This window comes from Danio rerio, chromosome 4 (genome assembly GCF_049306965.1).
Source record: "Danio rerio strain Tuebingen ecotype United States chromosome 4, GRCz12tu, whole genome shotgun sequence".
NCBI classification, from domain to species: domain Eukaryota; kingdom Metazoa; phylum Chordata; class Actinopteri; order Cypriniformes; family Danionidae; genus Danio; species Danio rerio.
Genome location: NC_133179.1, coordinates 59,344,569 through 59,361,586, shown reverse-complemented (window position 1 = coordinate 59,361,586; position 17,018 = coordinate 59,344,569). Strand labels below are relative to the sequence as shown.

General features: G+C 35.6%; 2 protein-coding genes and 1 non-coding gene across 5 annotated transcripts in view; 2 read left to right on the top strand and 1 right to left on the bottom strand.

Annotated features, from left to right (window-relative positions):
- The window catches only part of LOC137491106 (uncharacterized), a 1,257,671-nt gene that overhangs the window by 853,132 nt on the left and 387,521 nt on the right, over positions 1 to 17,018 (top strand). The gene's annotated exons all lie outside the window — the stretch shown is intronic.
- znf1113 (zinc finger protein 1113) overlaps positions 1 to 17,018 on the top strand; it is a 57,993-nt gene that overhangs the window by 17,207 nt on the left and 23,768 nt on the right. The window contains exons 1-2 of one of the 2 annotated variants that reach the window (NM_001328022.1): positions 15,609 to 15,666; positions 15,970 to 16,108. In NM_001328022.1, coding sequence (NP_001314951.1) covers positions 16,024 to 16,108 — 85 coding nt within the window. In that variant the 5' untranslated portion in view covers positions 15,609 to 15,666; positions 15,970 to 16,023. Of the gene's footprint in view, positions 1 to 15,608; positions 15,667 to 15,969; positions 16,109 to 17,018 lie in introns of those variants that run through there. The other variant, XM_073945488.1, reaches the window with a different exon arrangement.
- On the bottom strand, positions 4,885 to 4,958 carry trnat-agu (transfer RNA threonine (anticodon AGU)). The gene has a single exon. It is a non-coding gene; the product is annotated as a tRNA-Thr (tRNA).

Genomic DNA, 17,018 nt, shown 5'->3' with positions numbered 1-17,018 from the left:
CAAGGCAGATTTTATTACCTCCATAGCTACATATTCTGACTATAATCTCATGGCTCTAACTGAGACCTGGTTGATTCCGGAGGACACTGCTACACATGCTACTCTTTCTGCTAATTTCTCTTTCTCCCACACTCCTCGTCAGACAGGGAGAGAGGGTGGAACTGGACTACTGATTTCCAAAGAATGGAAATTTACTCAGAGATAGTCACTGGCAAAGATCAGCTCCTTTGAATTCCATGCAGCCACCATTATCCACTCCTTCTACATAAATGTGGTTGTCATCTACCGCCCACCAGGTACATTAGGTCACTTCTTAGATGAACTGGATGTTCTTCTCTCATCTTTTTCTGTTTATGACACTCCCTTGTTGGTGCTAGGTGACTTCAACATCCACATTGAAAAACCTCAAGCTACTGACTTCCAGACTCTACTTGCCTCTTTTGACCTCAAAAAAGCACCTACTTCTGCTACTGATCTTATTTACACGCGACATTGCTTCACTGATCAAACACTGGTAACTCCACTACACACATCGGAATATTTCCTTTTGTCTCTCAACATCCACAGGACTCCTGAGCCACCATACACTCCAAAACAAGTTGCCTTTCGCAGAAACCTACACTCTCTCTCACCCAATAGACTATCCACCATTGTTTCAGACTCTCTTCCTCCATCTTACAAATTCTCTGCACTTGATTTCTGACTATCTGCTGCTTCTGATGCCATGTGAAAACTTCAGATTTTAGTGGCTTGTTTTTCTAGGGGTATGATTCACGCTTTGGGTGCAAGAGGTCCTGGGTTCAAAATTATGGCTTTTATAAAAAGGTGTTTCAAAGATTTCCAGTTTGTCAGCAGATAGTGTCACCACATAAAAAATTTCTTGCAAAGTGGCTTGCTGGTCTTGGAGTATGATTCTCGTTCATGCCATGACAAATCCCAGGTCCAAATTTCGGTTGAGCCCTTACAGTTGTCTGCTGTTTTGTAAGGGCGTTGTGGCTTACACAGATGCCTTTATAGTGTCGCCATGTAAAGTTGCTGTTTTGCAGTGGCTCGGTGGTCTAGGGGTATGATTCTCGCTTAGGGTGCCCTTGATTTGTTAGAGAAAAATTTCTGACTATCTGATACTTCTGACGCCATGTAAAATGTGAACACTTTAGTGGCTCGTTGGTCTAGGGCAGGGGTGTCCAAACTCGGTCCTCGAGGGCCGGTGTCCGGCATATTTTAGTTTCAACACCAATTAAACACACCTAAACCAGCTAATCAGGCTCTTCTAAATATACTAGAAAGCTCCTTGGAGTTGAAGTGTGTTGAAGGAAGTTGGAGCTAAACTATGCAGGACACCGGCCCTCCAGGACTGAGTTTGGACACCCCCGGGTATGATTCTCGTTTCGTGTGCGAGAGGTCCGGGGTTTTAAATCCCAGACAAGCCCTTGCAGGTGTCCTGCGTTTTACAGGGCATTATGTCTTTCATAAAAACGTCTTTCGAAGAATTCCAGTTTGTCAGCAGGGGTCCGTTCTTCGTATGTGGATTACTCAGTTAGCTGTATTTAGATATTGACGATTTGACACGATCCAGGATCGTTTCGTTCTTCAAAGTTGATCTGAGAGTTGTTGTCATAGCAACAGTTCTGCTAGGTCAAACCTGATCGGAAGCAGGTTAAATTCATATAAATAGGATTAGATCGGCTCAGTTCAAGCAAAGTAGTAGTACAGTAGTAGTTATATATACTTGGGAAAATGGTAAATATTTTTAAAATATTTTTAACTATGTATATATATATATATATATATATATATATATATATATATATATATAAATATATAGTTTATAGTTACTTATACAATAAATGAAGTTATACATATTAATAAAACTTATGCAATCTACACCCTCGAAATAAAAGTACAAAAACTGCCACCTGGTGGTGCAAAGAGAAAATGTATTGACATAAACTTTTTAAATTACTTTAGTACAAATTGTGTATAATAGAAATCCACAATATGTGACTTTTTTTAAAAGCAATAATACATTCATGCAGTCATAAACATGTTTTGACAGTTAATATGCCAGTGATTTGATGCTTCACAAAAGTTGCAGATGCCTTATCAATATTAAAATGCTTTTGTAAACAACAAGTTTTTCTTCACACTGATTAAAAAACCGGCTACTATAATAAAGAAAATCTTCTCTAAATGTAGAACTAAATACACTGATATGCCTTAAAATACATGATGAATACTCTTGTCTTGACACATGAAAGTGTAAAGCCTGCAGCTCACAACAAATGTGGAAGGTTATTGCGTTTCAAATTTAACAAGCCGTTTACTGCTAATTTGATGTAATTTTGCTCACATGGACTATTGAATATCAGATTATGTCAATACGCTGATGTGCCGTCAGCCAATCTTGGCATTGCTGATCATGATTTCGAGGATCGAAAGATCTGTCCTTCACAACACATGCAGCAATCTCAGATCAGTTCATCCAGACATTCTAATCTGATTCGCAAACTTGTTTGAAGAACCAAATTAGCGAGAGATCAGTTATCGAGATAAAAAGATCCAGGATCTGCCAAATCATCTTAAGCGAGGTACGAAGAACGGACCCCAGATAGTGTCACCACATAAATCATTCCTTGCATAGTGGCTTGCTGGTCTAGGAGTATGATTCTCAATCATGCCGTGAGAAATCCTAGGTTCAAATTTTGGTTGAGCCCTTACAGTTGTCCGCTGTTTTGTAAAGGCGTTGTGGCTTACACAGAGGCCTTTTTCTGAGAATGCTGGTTTGTCAGCAGATAGTTTTGCCATGTACGGTGGCTATCTTGCAGTGGCTTGTTGGTCTAGGGATATGATTCTCGCTTAAGGTGCGAGAGCTCCCGGGTTTAAATCCTGGATGAACCATCCTCTTTTCTGTTTTGGTCTGGTCTGGCCAGGCAGCAGAGGAAATGTCACTTTGCATGGTGAATCCAGTCACGAAAAGCATCATCTGCTATAGCTTGGAGAAGGGGTATACGTGTGTGTGGATTTCGGTCATACACTTTACATCTCCAGGCAGGAAAAAAAATCCTCAATAGGTTTGAGGAATGGAGAATATGGAGGGGGAGATAAACAACTAAAAAACATGGGTAGGCAGAGAACCAGTTATGAACCAGATAAGTTCTGATTTCTAAATTGCAATTCTGTGTGACAGGTGTTTACCTACATGATGAATCAGTATGCAAAGTAGGACAACTGACTTTACAATTGTGAATGACTGTGTTCCTTTTGAAAACAAAATATTTTCTCCATGAAAATTGAGCAAAATGCAGAGAATTGTGTGTTGTGTTTTGAAAAAAATGTGTTTTAATCCTGCAATTTGAGTGTAAAGCAGGAATTGTGCTTGTAATTTAGCAGAGTTGGTTCAGGGGGTTGGTGCATGTTACATGTTGTAGTCATTGTGTCTGAAGTACAATTAATTGTGTGTAAACAATTGGAAAAACCTGTAAGGTTTTGAGTTTTTTTAAGAAACAGACTGCTAAACAGCTCGCTGCGTAAACACTTGTAACTCTTAAGAAGAAGCAATTCTGGCACCTGTACATTTGGCACTACATGAACCCAGGATGTCTTGTTTACTAAACAGGCACTTTGACCAACTAAGCGACAGCGCTAACGCTGAAAAGGGAAAGATGATTTTGCACAAAGAAACTAAAAAAAGACAGCAAGTCTTAAAATGGCAACCAAAAGAGGTTGTTTAACTGTAAGAGACATTTGCCCAATAACAAAAATTGATGAAGAAAAAACAATAAAACACAAAAACCAGCATGTCAGGATGCAGAAAATGCTGACAAGATGGAAAGAAAATGGAAATCAGGACAAACATATGCTATCGGCCATTGAAAGATTTTCAGATCAGTAAAGCCACTCTCCCATAATCTGAGGGAAAGGTGCAGTTTGGATTTGAACCTAGCACCTGCTGTTCCCAAGACAGGTGCTCTGGCCAACTTAGTCTTAACACTAAAAGAAAAAACCAAAACGAAGTTTCATCTAAGACAGTGGGGGGGAGCAAAATTTACTATGCTTTCTACTCAGTTACTTTGCACATGCATAAAGAGGGTTTTGTACGACAAACCCAAAAGGCTTGATCTCAACAATAGGTGGCAGTCACTTTTCCCCAAAACCACAGGTTGCCTTCGAGCCTTTTTTTAAGCCCACTCTACCCTGCACCGCTTTCCAATCTCCCTTATTTATAACAGCTCAATTAAGTCATCAGCTTCATTGTTGAGTACCCCTGGTATCTGAGCCTGCACTGCGCAATGAAAGAAAAAAAGCAAAACTGGATGTACAGATGCGTAAAATGATGGAATTTCACCACACCTAAGTCAAGTGAAGAAAAGGGGCAAAACTTGCGACTCTGGTGGGACTCGAACCCACAACCTTTGCATGACTCAGCTCAAAGCCTAGAAGTCCGACGCTATTGATTGCACCGGAGAGCTTGAGTGCTCCAGCACTGTTCCACAGAAAGCACTTTTTGGTGCTCTCTGGCCTATAAAAACCAATCTCACTACGGACTAGGCACTGCTGGGGTTCAAACCCAGAATCTTCTGTTTACTAGAGAAGCACTTTGACCAACAAAGCCACAGCGTCAGACAGGAGCTAATTGTTTAATCAATAAAAGAAAAAAACAACTTACAGCGGTAGCGCTGCATGTGTGAATGTCTGGACTTGAAATATTAAAGTCTAATTGGTTTTGAATTACCACACCATGCTTTATAAAGACATTGTCCAAAGCCCTCTTGAACGAGCAGCGTTCTAAAGGATTTGAGTTTTGTTAAGTACCACACTGCTAAACAGCTTGCTGCGTAAACACTTGTAAATCTTGAGAAGAAGCAACTCTGGAAACTGTACATAAGGCACTGCTGGGATTTGAACCCAGGATCTCCTGTTTACTAGACAGGCGCTTTGACCAACTAAGCCACAGTACCAATGCTGAATACAGGGCAAGACGTTTTTGCACAAAGAGACTAAAAAAAGACAGCCAGTCTTAAAATAGCAACCAAAGAGGTTGCTATTTATTGATTATCAAACCATGTTATGCCATACCTCTCAACACTGGGATGTAAAAATATGGGACAACAATTAGCTTTAAAAAGAAGACATAGCAAACATTAGAAAATATTAACAATAACACAAAATATTTTGCCTAATAAAACCAATGGCCTATACAGAAAATAAATAAAGTTATAAAATCCCATTCACTTTTTACTGTATTTAAATATTGATTAGCATCCCAGCCGGCACACGACCGACCTTCAACGTTGAAATATGGTTGAAATAAGGTCAGATGTGTTTTGAACGTTGAAATAATGTTGATAGAACGTTTAATGTTGAACGGTTGAAAAACAGCCTGCATATGACAAGGCTTCAACGTTGAAATGTGGTTGAAAATACGTCAGTTGTTGCTTTAATGTTGAAACAATGTTGAATGATAAATGGTTGAAAAAAGTTACAGAAATCCTTGTACAAATCAACGTTGACATTTTTTTTTATCATGATCTGTATATTGAATTAACGTCATGGCTTCACCCAATATTCAACATGTTTGGTTACCATGGTATCGGAGGACTCGGCGCACGCGGTCACGCGCAGCGCTTCACTTCACTTCACTTCACTTAATTATGAACACCTGACCTGCAGTGCAGCAGAATTCAGAGGTAAGCGTGTTTTTAGATGCTTTAATGTTTTATTTACCCCCCGATTTTGTTTTACACACAGTGTATCTTAAATGTGACTTAGTGTAGTATTTCGAATTTTGAAGCATTTAAAACTTTCCAGTTTGGTTTAGTTTGCGCTCCGGTGACGCAGCTAAGCTTGAGGTAATGTCACATGTTTAACGTTAGTCTAAATGAGCGTTTTTATGGCAAATTCAAAGCGATAAACTCCAAACGCAGTTTAAAGTTACTGAGCAACGTTATAAAACAATATCATTATTATATGCTGTATTATTAGTGTTATTATTACAAAGTGAACTGCTGTCGTTTCACTGCTGTTGTTGTTTTTGCTTTTAGACATGTAACTTAACGTACTCCAGAGACGCAATAACTTGCACAGCATTGAATGGAAAAGGCTTTGTCCATGTACGTTTACTTTACCTTTAACTAAGCTATCTGTTAAATCTTCTTGGTGCTTTGGTTGGTGATATTCTTTTTCTAATCTGTTTGTTTATTGATTGTTAGGCTATGTTGTGATATTATATTGTTATATTGATATTATTATTGTGAAATCATGTTGTGATGTTATACTATGTGACAGTATTGGGGAACAAATATGTATTTAGTAAGAAATTAATGCTTAAATTACACTTTGTATAGTAGCAGATAAGAGGTGTAATGGGTTTTAATTTTCTGGGTTTTCTGGAAGGTCCAGTTGAGGGGCATCAAGAACACGCAGATGGCCTAAACCTGTGTCAGCCTGGACAGACTGCAGTTCTGCTATTCCACGCCAAGGCTTTTGTATGGATGTTTGACTACTACTGTGTTCTCTAAAGGTATTACTGGAGCAAAACAACAGCACCTGTTACAGTGAAATTTGTATTCATAAAAATAGTGATACATGTGTAGCAGGTCCAGTACATGTGATGTCATTGAGAAGTTGTTTTTATTAAATGTCATTAAAACAAATAAATAAACATGCTATTTAAATAAATCTAAATATTAAAAACTTGAGGATTAAGATGAGAAATGAAATGCATCATCTGTCTTGCGAAAGGGGTCTACTTAAGAATTCTGGTGTTTTCCAACTGAAAGGGATAGTTCTCCCAAGAATGAAAATTTACTCACATTTTACTCCCCAAATGGTTTAAAACCATTATGAGTTTATTTTGTTAAACACAAAAGAGGCTATTCTGAAAAAAAAAACTAAAAACCTGTAAACATTGACCTCCATAGTAGAAAAAAATACTATAGAAGTCAATGGTTATAGATTTGCAGCTTTCTTGAAAATATCTTCTTTTGTGTTCAACGTGGTCAGTAAATGACGACAGAATAAACATTTTGAACTATCCCTTTAATTCTCTGTCCTACATGAAGACTTTTGTAGAAGTGCTACTCCTTCTAGAGTTTTTCTCAACCATATGTCTAAAAAGCTTCAAACAGCTTTTACAGTACATGTAATGGTTTACAACAACTTGTAATTATTAGATGTGTTGAATGTTTCATGATTCTTTACTGCAGCCTTGGTTAAAAAAAATAAATAAAAAATTTTCGAGAATCTGAAATTTGAATTCTGGAAATGCTGGCACCGGTGGTGGCGAAGGGCTTCCTGACGATATCACACCTAATTCTTCACTTCTCTTAGTTAGGAATATTCAGATGGATGACTCAAAATTATTGAGTGTGGCGATTATTATAAGACAAATTTGGATTCAATAAAAAATAAATATTTGAATTTCACATTGTATAATAGCAGACACCAACTTAGTTGTAACCTCGTATTTCATTTATTGCAGGTTTTCTGGAAGCTCCATTTGAGGGCATCAAGGACATACTGATGGCCTAAACCAGTGTCAGCCTAGACAGACAGACAGACATCTATTGCAGTTCTGCTACACAAGACCAAACTCTCTGCTTTTGTATGGATGTCTGACTAATACGGTGTTCTCTAAAGGTATAACTGGAGCAAAACAACAGCATCCGTTACAGTGAAATTTGTGTTCATAAAAGATAGTGATATATGTGTAACAGGTCCAGTACATTTGTCATAAAGGTTAAATCACAGTAAGTACTGTAAAAATAACTTGTTTGCCTTTGCCACAACAGGTCATGGTATGTGCATACTGCTCGTAGTAAACACACACGCTGATCTGATGCGGGAGAGATATACGCAAACACATTTGTATTTACTGTTTTGTTTTGCCTCACTAAAGTGTTGTTGGAGCTTGGTATGTTCACAGTTGAAATCACTGAAGTCACATGGAACGTTTTGACAATGTGTTTTGTGCCTTATCTTGACAATGACCATCTTGGGACCATTGCTGTCTGTAGAGGATGAGGAGCATTTAATCTAAAATATTTTAGTTTGTGTTCTGAAGATTAACAGGTCTCTGGGATGACACAAGTAATTAATAACTGAACCTATATGAACACTTAATGTGACATGTAATAGTGAAATAGTGGTCCTACATTCACAAATGTGAGCCATTATTATAAGACCCCTATGAACATGCAATTTTTATGATACTAATAATAATGGAATAACTAATTGCTATTACTGTTGTGTTTGTGAGAGAGAATCAAACCATATATTCTACACATTTTCTTGATGATTTACTGAAATATTTGTCTACATGTTCCACTGTCACAGGTGCTCAGTTTTGCTGCAGTAATGCTAAACACAATAGATGTACTTTATGCAAAAAAAAAAAAAAAAACTACTAAATATTTAGCATGCAGACCTGCAAAGTGAAGGAGTAATGTCAGGTTTAGATTATAGCAGGAGTTTTCACTATTGTGAAAGTGAAGTCATTCATTCACAATGAATTGGAATAGCAAACCTCATTATTGATTTTGTAGGAAACTCACCTGGTGTTTGAGAAATAAATATGTATTTAAGTGCTAGACTGATATAGATGTTTTAGTGTTTTATACTTGATTCTTTGTCCCAGTGCCATCTTTTACCTCAAGTGTTTCTCTCAACCTATAAAACCTCAAACAGATGTAATGTATTTCACTTGTGATTCTTAGTTGTGAGTAATGTTTTTTATTTATTTTTTTTACTGCAGCCACTTTAAAAATGGGTATTTTGTAAACTTTGTAAACAGAATTGTATTTTGGAGATGGTGATGGTTGAAGCGTAGTTTAGTTACTTAGTTTAATTTAGTTAGCATCTGTCTTTCTGCAGACGGTAACACTTTACTAAAAGGTTGTATTAGTAAGTGTTAATGTATTTACTAACATGAACAAAGAACAATGAAGTATCTTTCATATAAAGAAAGTACAGTTCATGTCAGCTCAGTGCATTAATGTTAACAAGCATACATTTTGATTTTAATAGCATCGGGACATATTTCAATAAATAAAATGATTAATAAATGCTGTACAAGTATTTGTTCTTTGTTCATGTTAGTAAACATTAACTAACTTTAATTCATGAAACCTAATTAAAAAGTGACTATTTAATTGTATGCCTTTTTCTGTATTTGAGTGTACAGCATGTATAGTAACCTGCATGGTTTTAATGAACTATGTATGCTGTAAATGTTGCTGTATATTTAGAATAAATGAAATAATGAGGTGTGTATTAAATAAATTGATACACAGGCTAAGTTGTGTATTTGTGTCGTGTATTTTTAATTAGTAAAAATTTGTTTGCTATATTTATGGACTTTGCGTTGTATGTAATTTCTATTTAACTAGCGTTGAAATGTATGACGGTGAAACAACGTCACGGTATCAACGTTGATCCAATTTGCAAAATCGAAAGGTAATTCAACCTTCATTCAACGTCTACAAAACGACCACAATTCACCCATGAAGAAGGTAAGGGTGAAACAACGTTGTGATTTTAACGGTGAATCACCGGTGGTGGTCCGACGGTGAAACAACGTCACTATATAAACGTTGATCCAATTTGCAAAATCGAAAGGTAATCCAACGTTGATCCAACCATAGACCTGACGTTGATTCAACGTTGAATCACCGTTGAAATGCCGGCTGGGTAGGCTATATTTTGTGGCGTTTTGAACCTAAATAAGCACTAAATGTATGCTGTGTGTAGTTCTTCTGTAGTTGGTAACATATCGGAGACTGTAAGGGGCTGTATGTGTTCATATATGTTGCATTTATTAATTTAATATAATTACAGACGTCACTGTCATTGATCTGCAGTTATAATCAATTCATGTTCATAGAAAAGTTAGTAATAAACATTTATACAGAAGTATTTGTGTATGAAGCCTCTGTTTTGTGAAAAGGGCTTCTCATATGATTTGTGAATGACCTGTACAGCTTTACTGTAGACATTTTCTCTAGCGAAAATTATGTGACTGAAACTTTGTCATACACCACGCCCTCCAAAAGGCTACCCTTGGTAGTAGAAACGCAAGCCTGATAAAGGTAAACCATACCGTACTGTACCAGTCAGTGGAAACGAACCCTAACGGAGAAATCCAAAGGCAGTATCGGGTGCCTCGTCATTTTTGTAAAAAAAAAACAAAAAAAACACAGCAACACAGATTGATTACCAACTCACCGTAAAATGAAATATGCTCATGTAATACTTAAACAAACTTTTATTCCCTCTCTACAAAGAGTTAAAGAAAATCTGAAGCTAAGTAAGTGTATACACAGCACATTCATTGGTGTTAAATTTCAAGTGTTGTGGTAATTCAGAGTAAAGTGTTAAAATTCTAGAGTTAGATAAAGGTAAAATAACCCTCTCGGCGTTAGAAGCTGATTTGCCTCCTTGTCACACAGAGTAACACGTATCTACCTTTGTAGAAAACCCTTGTATTTGAGAAACTAATCAGAGTGTCTGAAATCTCGCCACACCCTCATTCACCTGACCCTTAAATTAGTCAATTAGTTTAGTCCACTAGACAGAGGGAATGACCACAAATAAGTGAATTCAGACAGCTGCTGTTGAACACCTGCTGTTAACAAGCACAATCACTGAAGGAATAAGAAATTGAAGGAAGAAATAAAACTACAGACACAGCCTCACACCAAACCAACTGAATTAAAACAGAGGATTAAACAACTCCATTAAATAACAGCATAAGCAGCTTCACTGATTACAGTTTGACTTCATTTCTGTAAGAATATTTGACAATGAAAAGAGGTTTAGATTTTTTTTATTAAAAATATTTTCTTTGACCTCACCATCATAGAGATCAGAGGCTGCTTATTTGAGCTCTTGAAGCTTTACACTTATATCCTAATGTTTCTCTGACTGTTATAGCTGTGTTTCTAAAACTCATCAGCTATAGCAAGAAAGGTCAAGAGAAACTATACTGTTTATGCTTAATTTTAATAGACATAATTTCAGGTGTATAATAAGTTGAATCATGAAAATATGCATATATAGTTGTATTAAAACTGCATGGGACAATACTACTGGCATTCTGCTGCTCTTCATAGAAGATACAACAAACAATTAGGATGCAATTAATAATTAGAGTGTCATGCACTAAACATTCAAGCTCCAGGTTACTCATTATGACACACAGCCATCAAGAATCAGGATATGAACCTCAACCGTGGTTGCTAAAAAAAAAAAAGCTGCATAGTTCATGCCGCAATGCATGCTGGGTACCAGCATAGTACAAAGCTCCCAGCATGCATTGCAGCATGAATAAATTATGCAGCTTCATGTTCTTACAATCTCTTTCTTTTCCTTTATTTTGTGTTGTTTTTGGGAGGTGATATTTCAGCAGAGTGTTTTTTTTACTTGATTTTTATTTTTTTGTTTGTCACCATCATTGAGATTCAAAGACTAATTATTGATGTCTGTGTGTTTTTGAGTTCTGCCATAGATCAAACATTCTTATTGTAAATAGTGGTTTTATTTTATATTATTGGAGCTTCAGTGGTTTCATTTATGTATATTATTTATTTCTCACACATAACTAATACAATACTGAATTAGAAAACAAGCTGGTAAGAATGGCTATGTTATCATTAATAATCTCTTCAGACTGACACTTTAATTTTCTTTCGGCTTTCCATGCTATATGTATAAGTAGTGTAATTAACACTAACTATAGCAGCCAAAATAAAAGACTTTTATAGTGAGAAGTTGAAGAGGCTGACTAAAGCAGACTCTGTCCTCCATCATGGTGACTTCAAATGAACAACAGAAATTTCATTAAGAGCTTTTGTTCGCATGACAGAAATAAAGTCAAAGGTCGGTAATAGGTGAAGCTCCATGATGAGTTGTTTAATTTGATGAGTTTTTTTAAAGATGTTGAAAAACAACATTTTTTATTGTGTAATTTGTTTTATTTTTTATTGATTATTATTTTATTTAGAGTTTTTTTTTCTCAGTTGATTTCATCTTTGGTTTTGGCTTGTGTTTTTCTGTCCTTCAGTGATTCTGCTTGTTAACAGTTGTTCATCAACAATTCTCAATCCTCCTTTAATTAGACACTTAATTGTCTCATTAACTTCATCACTGTCTGAGTGTTCAGCCCTCTGTAGTGAGGACACTGGAATTTAAGGCTTACGTGTGTTCGAATGAAAAATACAGACTATGGGATTTGTTTTTAACAGAAATATTCTGTAAACTGAATTTACGAATGTAAAATGTTAAAAAAACAGCAGATTACTGGCAACCACTGCTGATAGTATTTTGACATACATTTAACAGATATTTTACACAATAAGAGTTTGCTAATTAACACTCTGGGTGTTAAAAATTTTAACACTTTCAAAAATGTTATTTTAACACTTATAGTGGTTCCCATATAAACACTGAGGGAGTGTTAATTTTAACTCTAAGGTAGTTAAATCTACCAAATCTAAAATTTGCAGTGTGAGATCGATAAAAAATACAGACTGTTGAATGTGCTTTTAACAGAAATATTCTGTAAACTGAATTTATGAATGTTAAAAACAGCAGATTACTGGCAACCACAGCTGCTGGTATTTTTCCGTAAAATCTAAAAAAAAGAATGAAAAACAGCAAAACGATTTTTGTGTCACCATTGTGGAGGATAATAGTGTCTCTGTTCAAGTCCAAGATGAACTGAGAGTATTTGATGTTATGCTGCATCTTCTTTTGTTTAAAGGTAACTGTGTAGTTACTAATACCGTCAAAATCTGTTTGCTAATTGCAATCACACATGAAAACGTTATTGCATCTAAAGACTTTACATTTTTTTGCACTAAGCTATGATTTTGTAAAATGAACAATGTATTAGTTCATGAAATATGGTTATTTTTTGTAAATTTATACAGTTATAAAAAACTTCCATGTTTTTCACAAAAAGGTTCTGGCAACCACAGCTGCTGGTATTTTTCGGAAATTTAACAGATATTTTACACAATAAGAGTTTGCTAATTAACACTCTCTTGGTGTTGACAATGTTAACACTTTCAAAAGTGTTATTTTTAACACTTATAGTGGTTCCCATATAAACTCTGAGGGAGTGTTAATTTTAACTCCAAGGTAGTTAAATCTACTATCTAAAATTTGCTGTGTACATTCACTTATATAATAGTTATATAAGTCTTATACTTTTATACTGTAATATATTATCATTTGTTAAAAGAAACAATTTGTAAACTTCACATTTAGGTTTTATTTGTTTTAAGTTCAGTCAATATATTGACATGAGCTAACTATTAGCAATGTTTTAGTCATTTATTTATTACTGAACTTGTTCTTTATGTGAGTTTAGAGTCCTTTATTTATCTTAAAGCACATGCAGCTCATTACTGGCTTCTGGAAGACTGTAAACACTTTATGTTTATAAATTGTAACTATCAAAACGTAATTTGTTTCTGTGACAATTTTGTTTTCTTTCATTCATTTTTTCGTTGAACAGAACATGTGTGAGCAGCTCAGCTTTCCCGAAAGCCTCTTATTCACCTGATATGTATTAAAGATGTTTTTCCCCTATATTTATTACTTGTGTTTATGCAAACAAATATGCAGACATTCACAAAAGCATATATACGATACCCTGTGACAAAACCTTTTCCTTTCAACACAGTAAAGCGATCACGTACTGTGATGCATCTAAATATTTATAATTTGAAAATAATTACATCACTAGTAAAATTATTGTATAGGCAGTTTATACAGAATAATTCAATGACAAGAGTTCACTTTCATAACTACACAATGTAGAACTTTTAATGTGATTAACCTGCTCCACCTACACCAATTACAGCATTTCTCAGACTTCTTTTTTCACTATGGTGTAATTACAGTGGTGAACATCACATACAACAACAACTGCACTTACTCCTTTAACTTGTTTGCAACAATGAATTTTAAATATCTGCGTCACATAGTCATTTAAATAAATGGCTCATCATTGTGTGCGGTCATCTTTAGTAATAGGTGCCTGATCTTTAACTGAATAGAACCGTTTTACATCAGAAACCTGTTAACAGGTATAGCTGTTCATGCCAATACCAACTTGATAGACTAACGCATATTACATGAACAGGACCTGCCTTACATCTCTTAAGACAAATAAGCATAGAGTCTATAACAATACATGCTTTATTGCCCAGATCATTACAATCGCTACATCTGAATGGTGCTTTTTCACACATTTTAAATATAACAACCATTTGTAAGCGAAGTTCTTCACTAATACCAGTTTAATACCTCAAATAATTATACATGTGAGGCATCACAGTGGTGCAGTAGGTAGCACTGATCGCCTCACAGCAAGAAGGTTGTTGGTTCGAGCCTCAGCTGGGTCAGTTGGCATTTCTGTTTGCGTGTTCTCCCCATGTTCGTATGAGTTTCCTCCAGGTGCTCTGGTTTCCCCCAAGTCCATAGGCATGCGCTATGCATATGGTGTATGTGAATGAGTGTGTATGCATGTATCCCAGTAATGGGTTGCAGCTGGAAGGGCATCTGCTGCGTAAAGCATGTGTTGGATAAGTTGGCAGTTCATTCCACTATGGTGAACCCTGATTAATAAAGGGACTAAGCTGTAAAGGAAATTAATAAATATATATGAGTAATATCACACGAGGAGCAGTGATGTGGCCTTCTATCAGTTTTTGTATTTCTATTTATTGTAATGGCCTGTTGTTATTGTTAAAATGAATAAATAAATTTTAAAAAACAGTGGGATGTGGCTGTTTAATAGCAGGGGTGGAAGGCGTGTGTTATAGTGTACAATAGGCACTCGAGAACGATTGTCCCTCTACCTGTTGTTTCAATCCCCTGAGATTTTTGGTCATCTTCAGAACGCAAATGAAGACACTTTAGAAAGCTCCTTCATCTGTCATAGACAGCAAGAGATCCAAGAAAAGGAACCAAAAACATTGCCAAAACATGTGACATGTGACTTTAGTGGTTAAATTGTAATCAAGTTCCAAGAACATTTTGTGCAAGAAAATGTGGAAAAAAGCAGCCATGTCCAAACTGTTGAACCATACAGTGGCTGTTTTTTGCCCCAGTATTCTCTTTATTTGCATTCAGCAGAAGAAACTCAAACAGATTTGGAAAAAGTAGTGGATGAGTAAATTACAGAATTGTGATTTTTATGTGGCTTACCCCTTTAATGCTTTTGTAAGTAAAGGTAAATTAAATATTACTGAAGATATTGCTAAAGAATGGCAGGAAACGTGGAACACAGATAATAAGAGACAACAATTCATGTGGAAAAAAAGAAATTCTACATAGGCATATGAAGTTGTAGAAAAAGAAAAGAAGAGGTCTTAATTATGAGGATGAGATTTGGACTCATATATTAATAGGAAGTAATGTGTTGTAGACATACAAATCATTATAAAGTGGATTAAAAACTTAAGAAAATATTTAGATTTAAGGTTTTTGTGAGAGAGAGCAGATATAGTGTAAAGTGAAAATCATGGGAGAAATGTATCAGTAAGTCATGACTGCAACAGATAGTGGCAAAAAAGTTAAACAAAAAATACTTTTATTTTGCCGTGGCGCGTGACGTCATCAGGCAGCGCCGCTTCGTCGCTGTGATTCCACTGGAGAAAGGTTTGTTTGAAAACGTTTACAGATATAAACTGATTTAAAGTTAAAACTCTAAAGTTTTAAGTGTTTTTATACGATGCTATATTATGTTCCTGCTATTGGAAATATTATTTTAACCCTTTATACAACGTAGTACTATTTTATTCTCAGTAACTGATGGCTATTGTTTGAATAAAGTAACAGGAAAGTGTGTAATAAGTGTTTTAAAGAAACGTTTTGTTTTACTCTCATATAAAGAAACCATTGAAGCAAGTGTTGAAGAGAAGTTATTTTGTTTCTGTTTATTGTTTTATTAATTTTAAACAGGATATAGTGTCCAAACACAGAGCTGAAGTGACTGATCTCCACACTGTTATAAAGATGGCGTTTATTAAAGAGGAGAGTGAAGATGTGAAGATTGAAGAGACATTCACAGTCAAACAGGAAGATCCACAGGAACAAACAGGTTTGTTTTCATTCAGAAATATTTTAATAATACGAATACTAAATTAAATCCATCTTGCAGCCCTGAGTGTGCTGCCTAGTTCTCCTAAATGCACATAAGCACTCATTGAAAGACAGGAATGAGTTTCTTTTGTTACTTGTTCTCATGTCTTTTGTCATTATTTTAATGTATTATTAGTCTCCCATTTTCTCTACCTTCTTAAGGTTATTGCTTTTCTTGTTCTCCTACTGTTTGTAAAGCGTCCTTGAGCACTGGCACTATATAAAATAAACAAAAATAAATAAATTTAAAAAGTTTAAATGAGCTGACGATATTTGACCTACAGTATTCTCATAGAACAGTGGTTCTCAAAAGCCGCTTTTCCACTATCGTGCTGAATCGTTCTTTAAACAGAACTGTTCCATTCCGTGCCAGACAGCACGGATGCGGTTTCATTTCCACTGTTGTGCTGCGACAAAGCTCTTTAAAACATTACACAAAGCGCATGTGTAGTTGCCTTGGTAACGCAATGTAAACGGCTCCCTTTGTTCAATTAAAGTTAAATAAGAGCCGAAACTATTTATTTATTTATTTTTCAGAAAAGCGAAAGCAACCATGTGACTGAACACTGTTATGCTGCTTTATCAAATAGGGATGCTAAATATAGGTACATGTGCACCCTTATTTATTTATATGTTGCGCAGCTCTGGCTAAGTTTTATTTGGAGGGAAAATTACCAAAATGTAACGTGATGATTGAAAATAATTGGAGGGAAATAAATAATATTTAAAATCTATGAACATAACAGAAAAATAAACAATGATAAGACAACAATAATAGTGCATTTGCATTATAGTGGCAGAAATATAATTTTGGACAGGCCTTGTCAAAGGTGAGCGGGCACTTTCACTAATAAAAACACAGCACATAA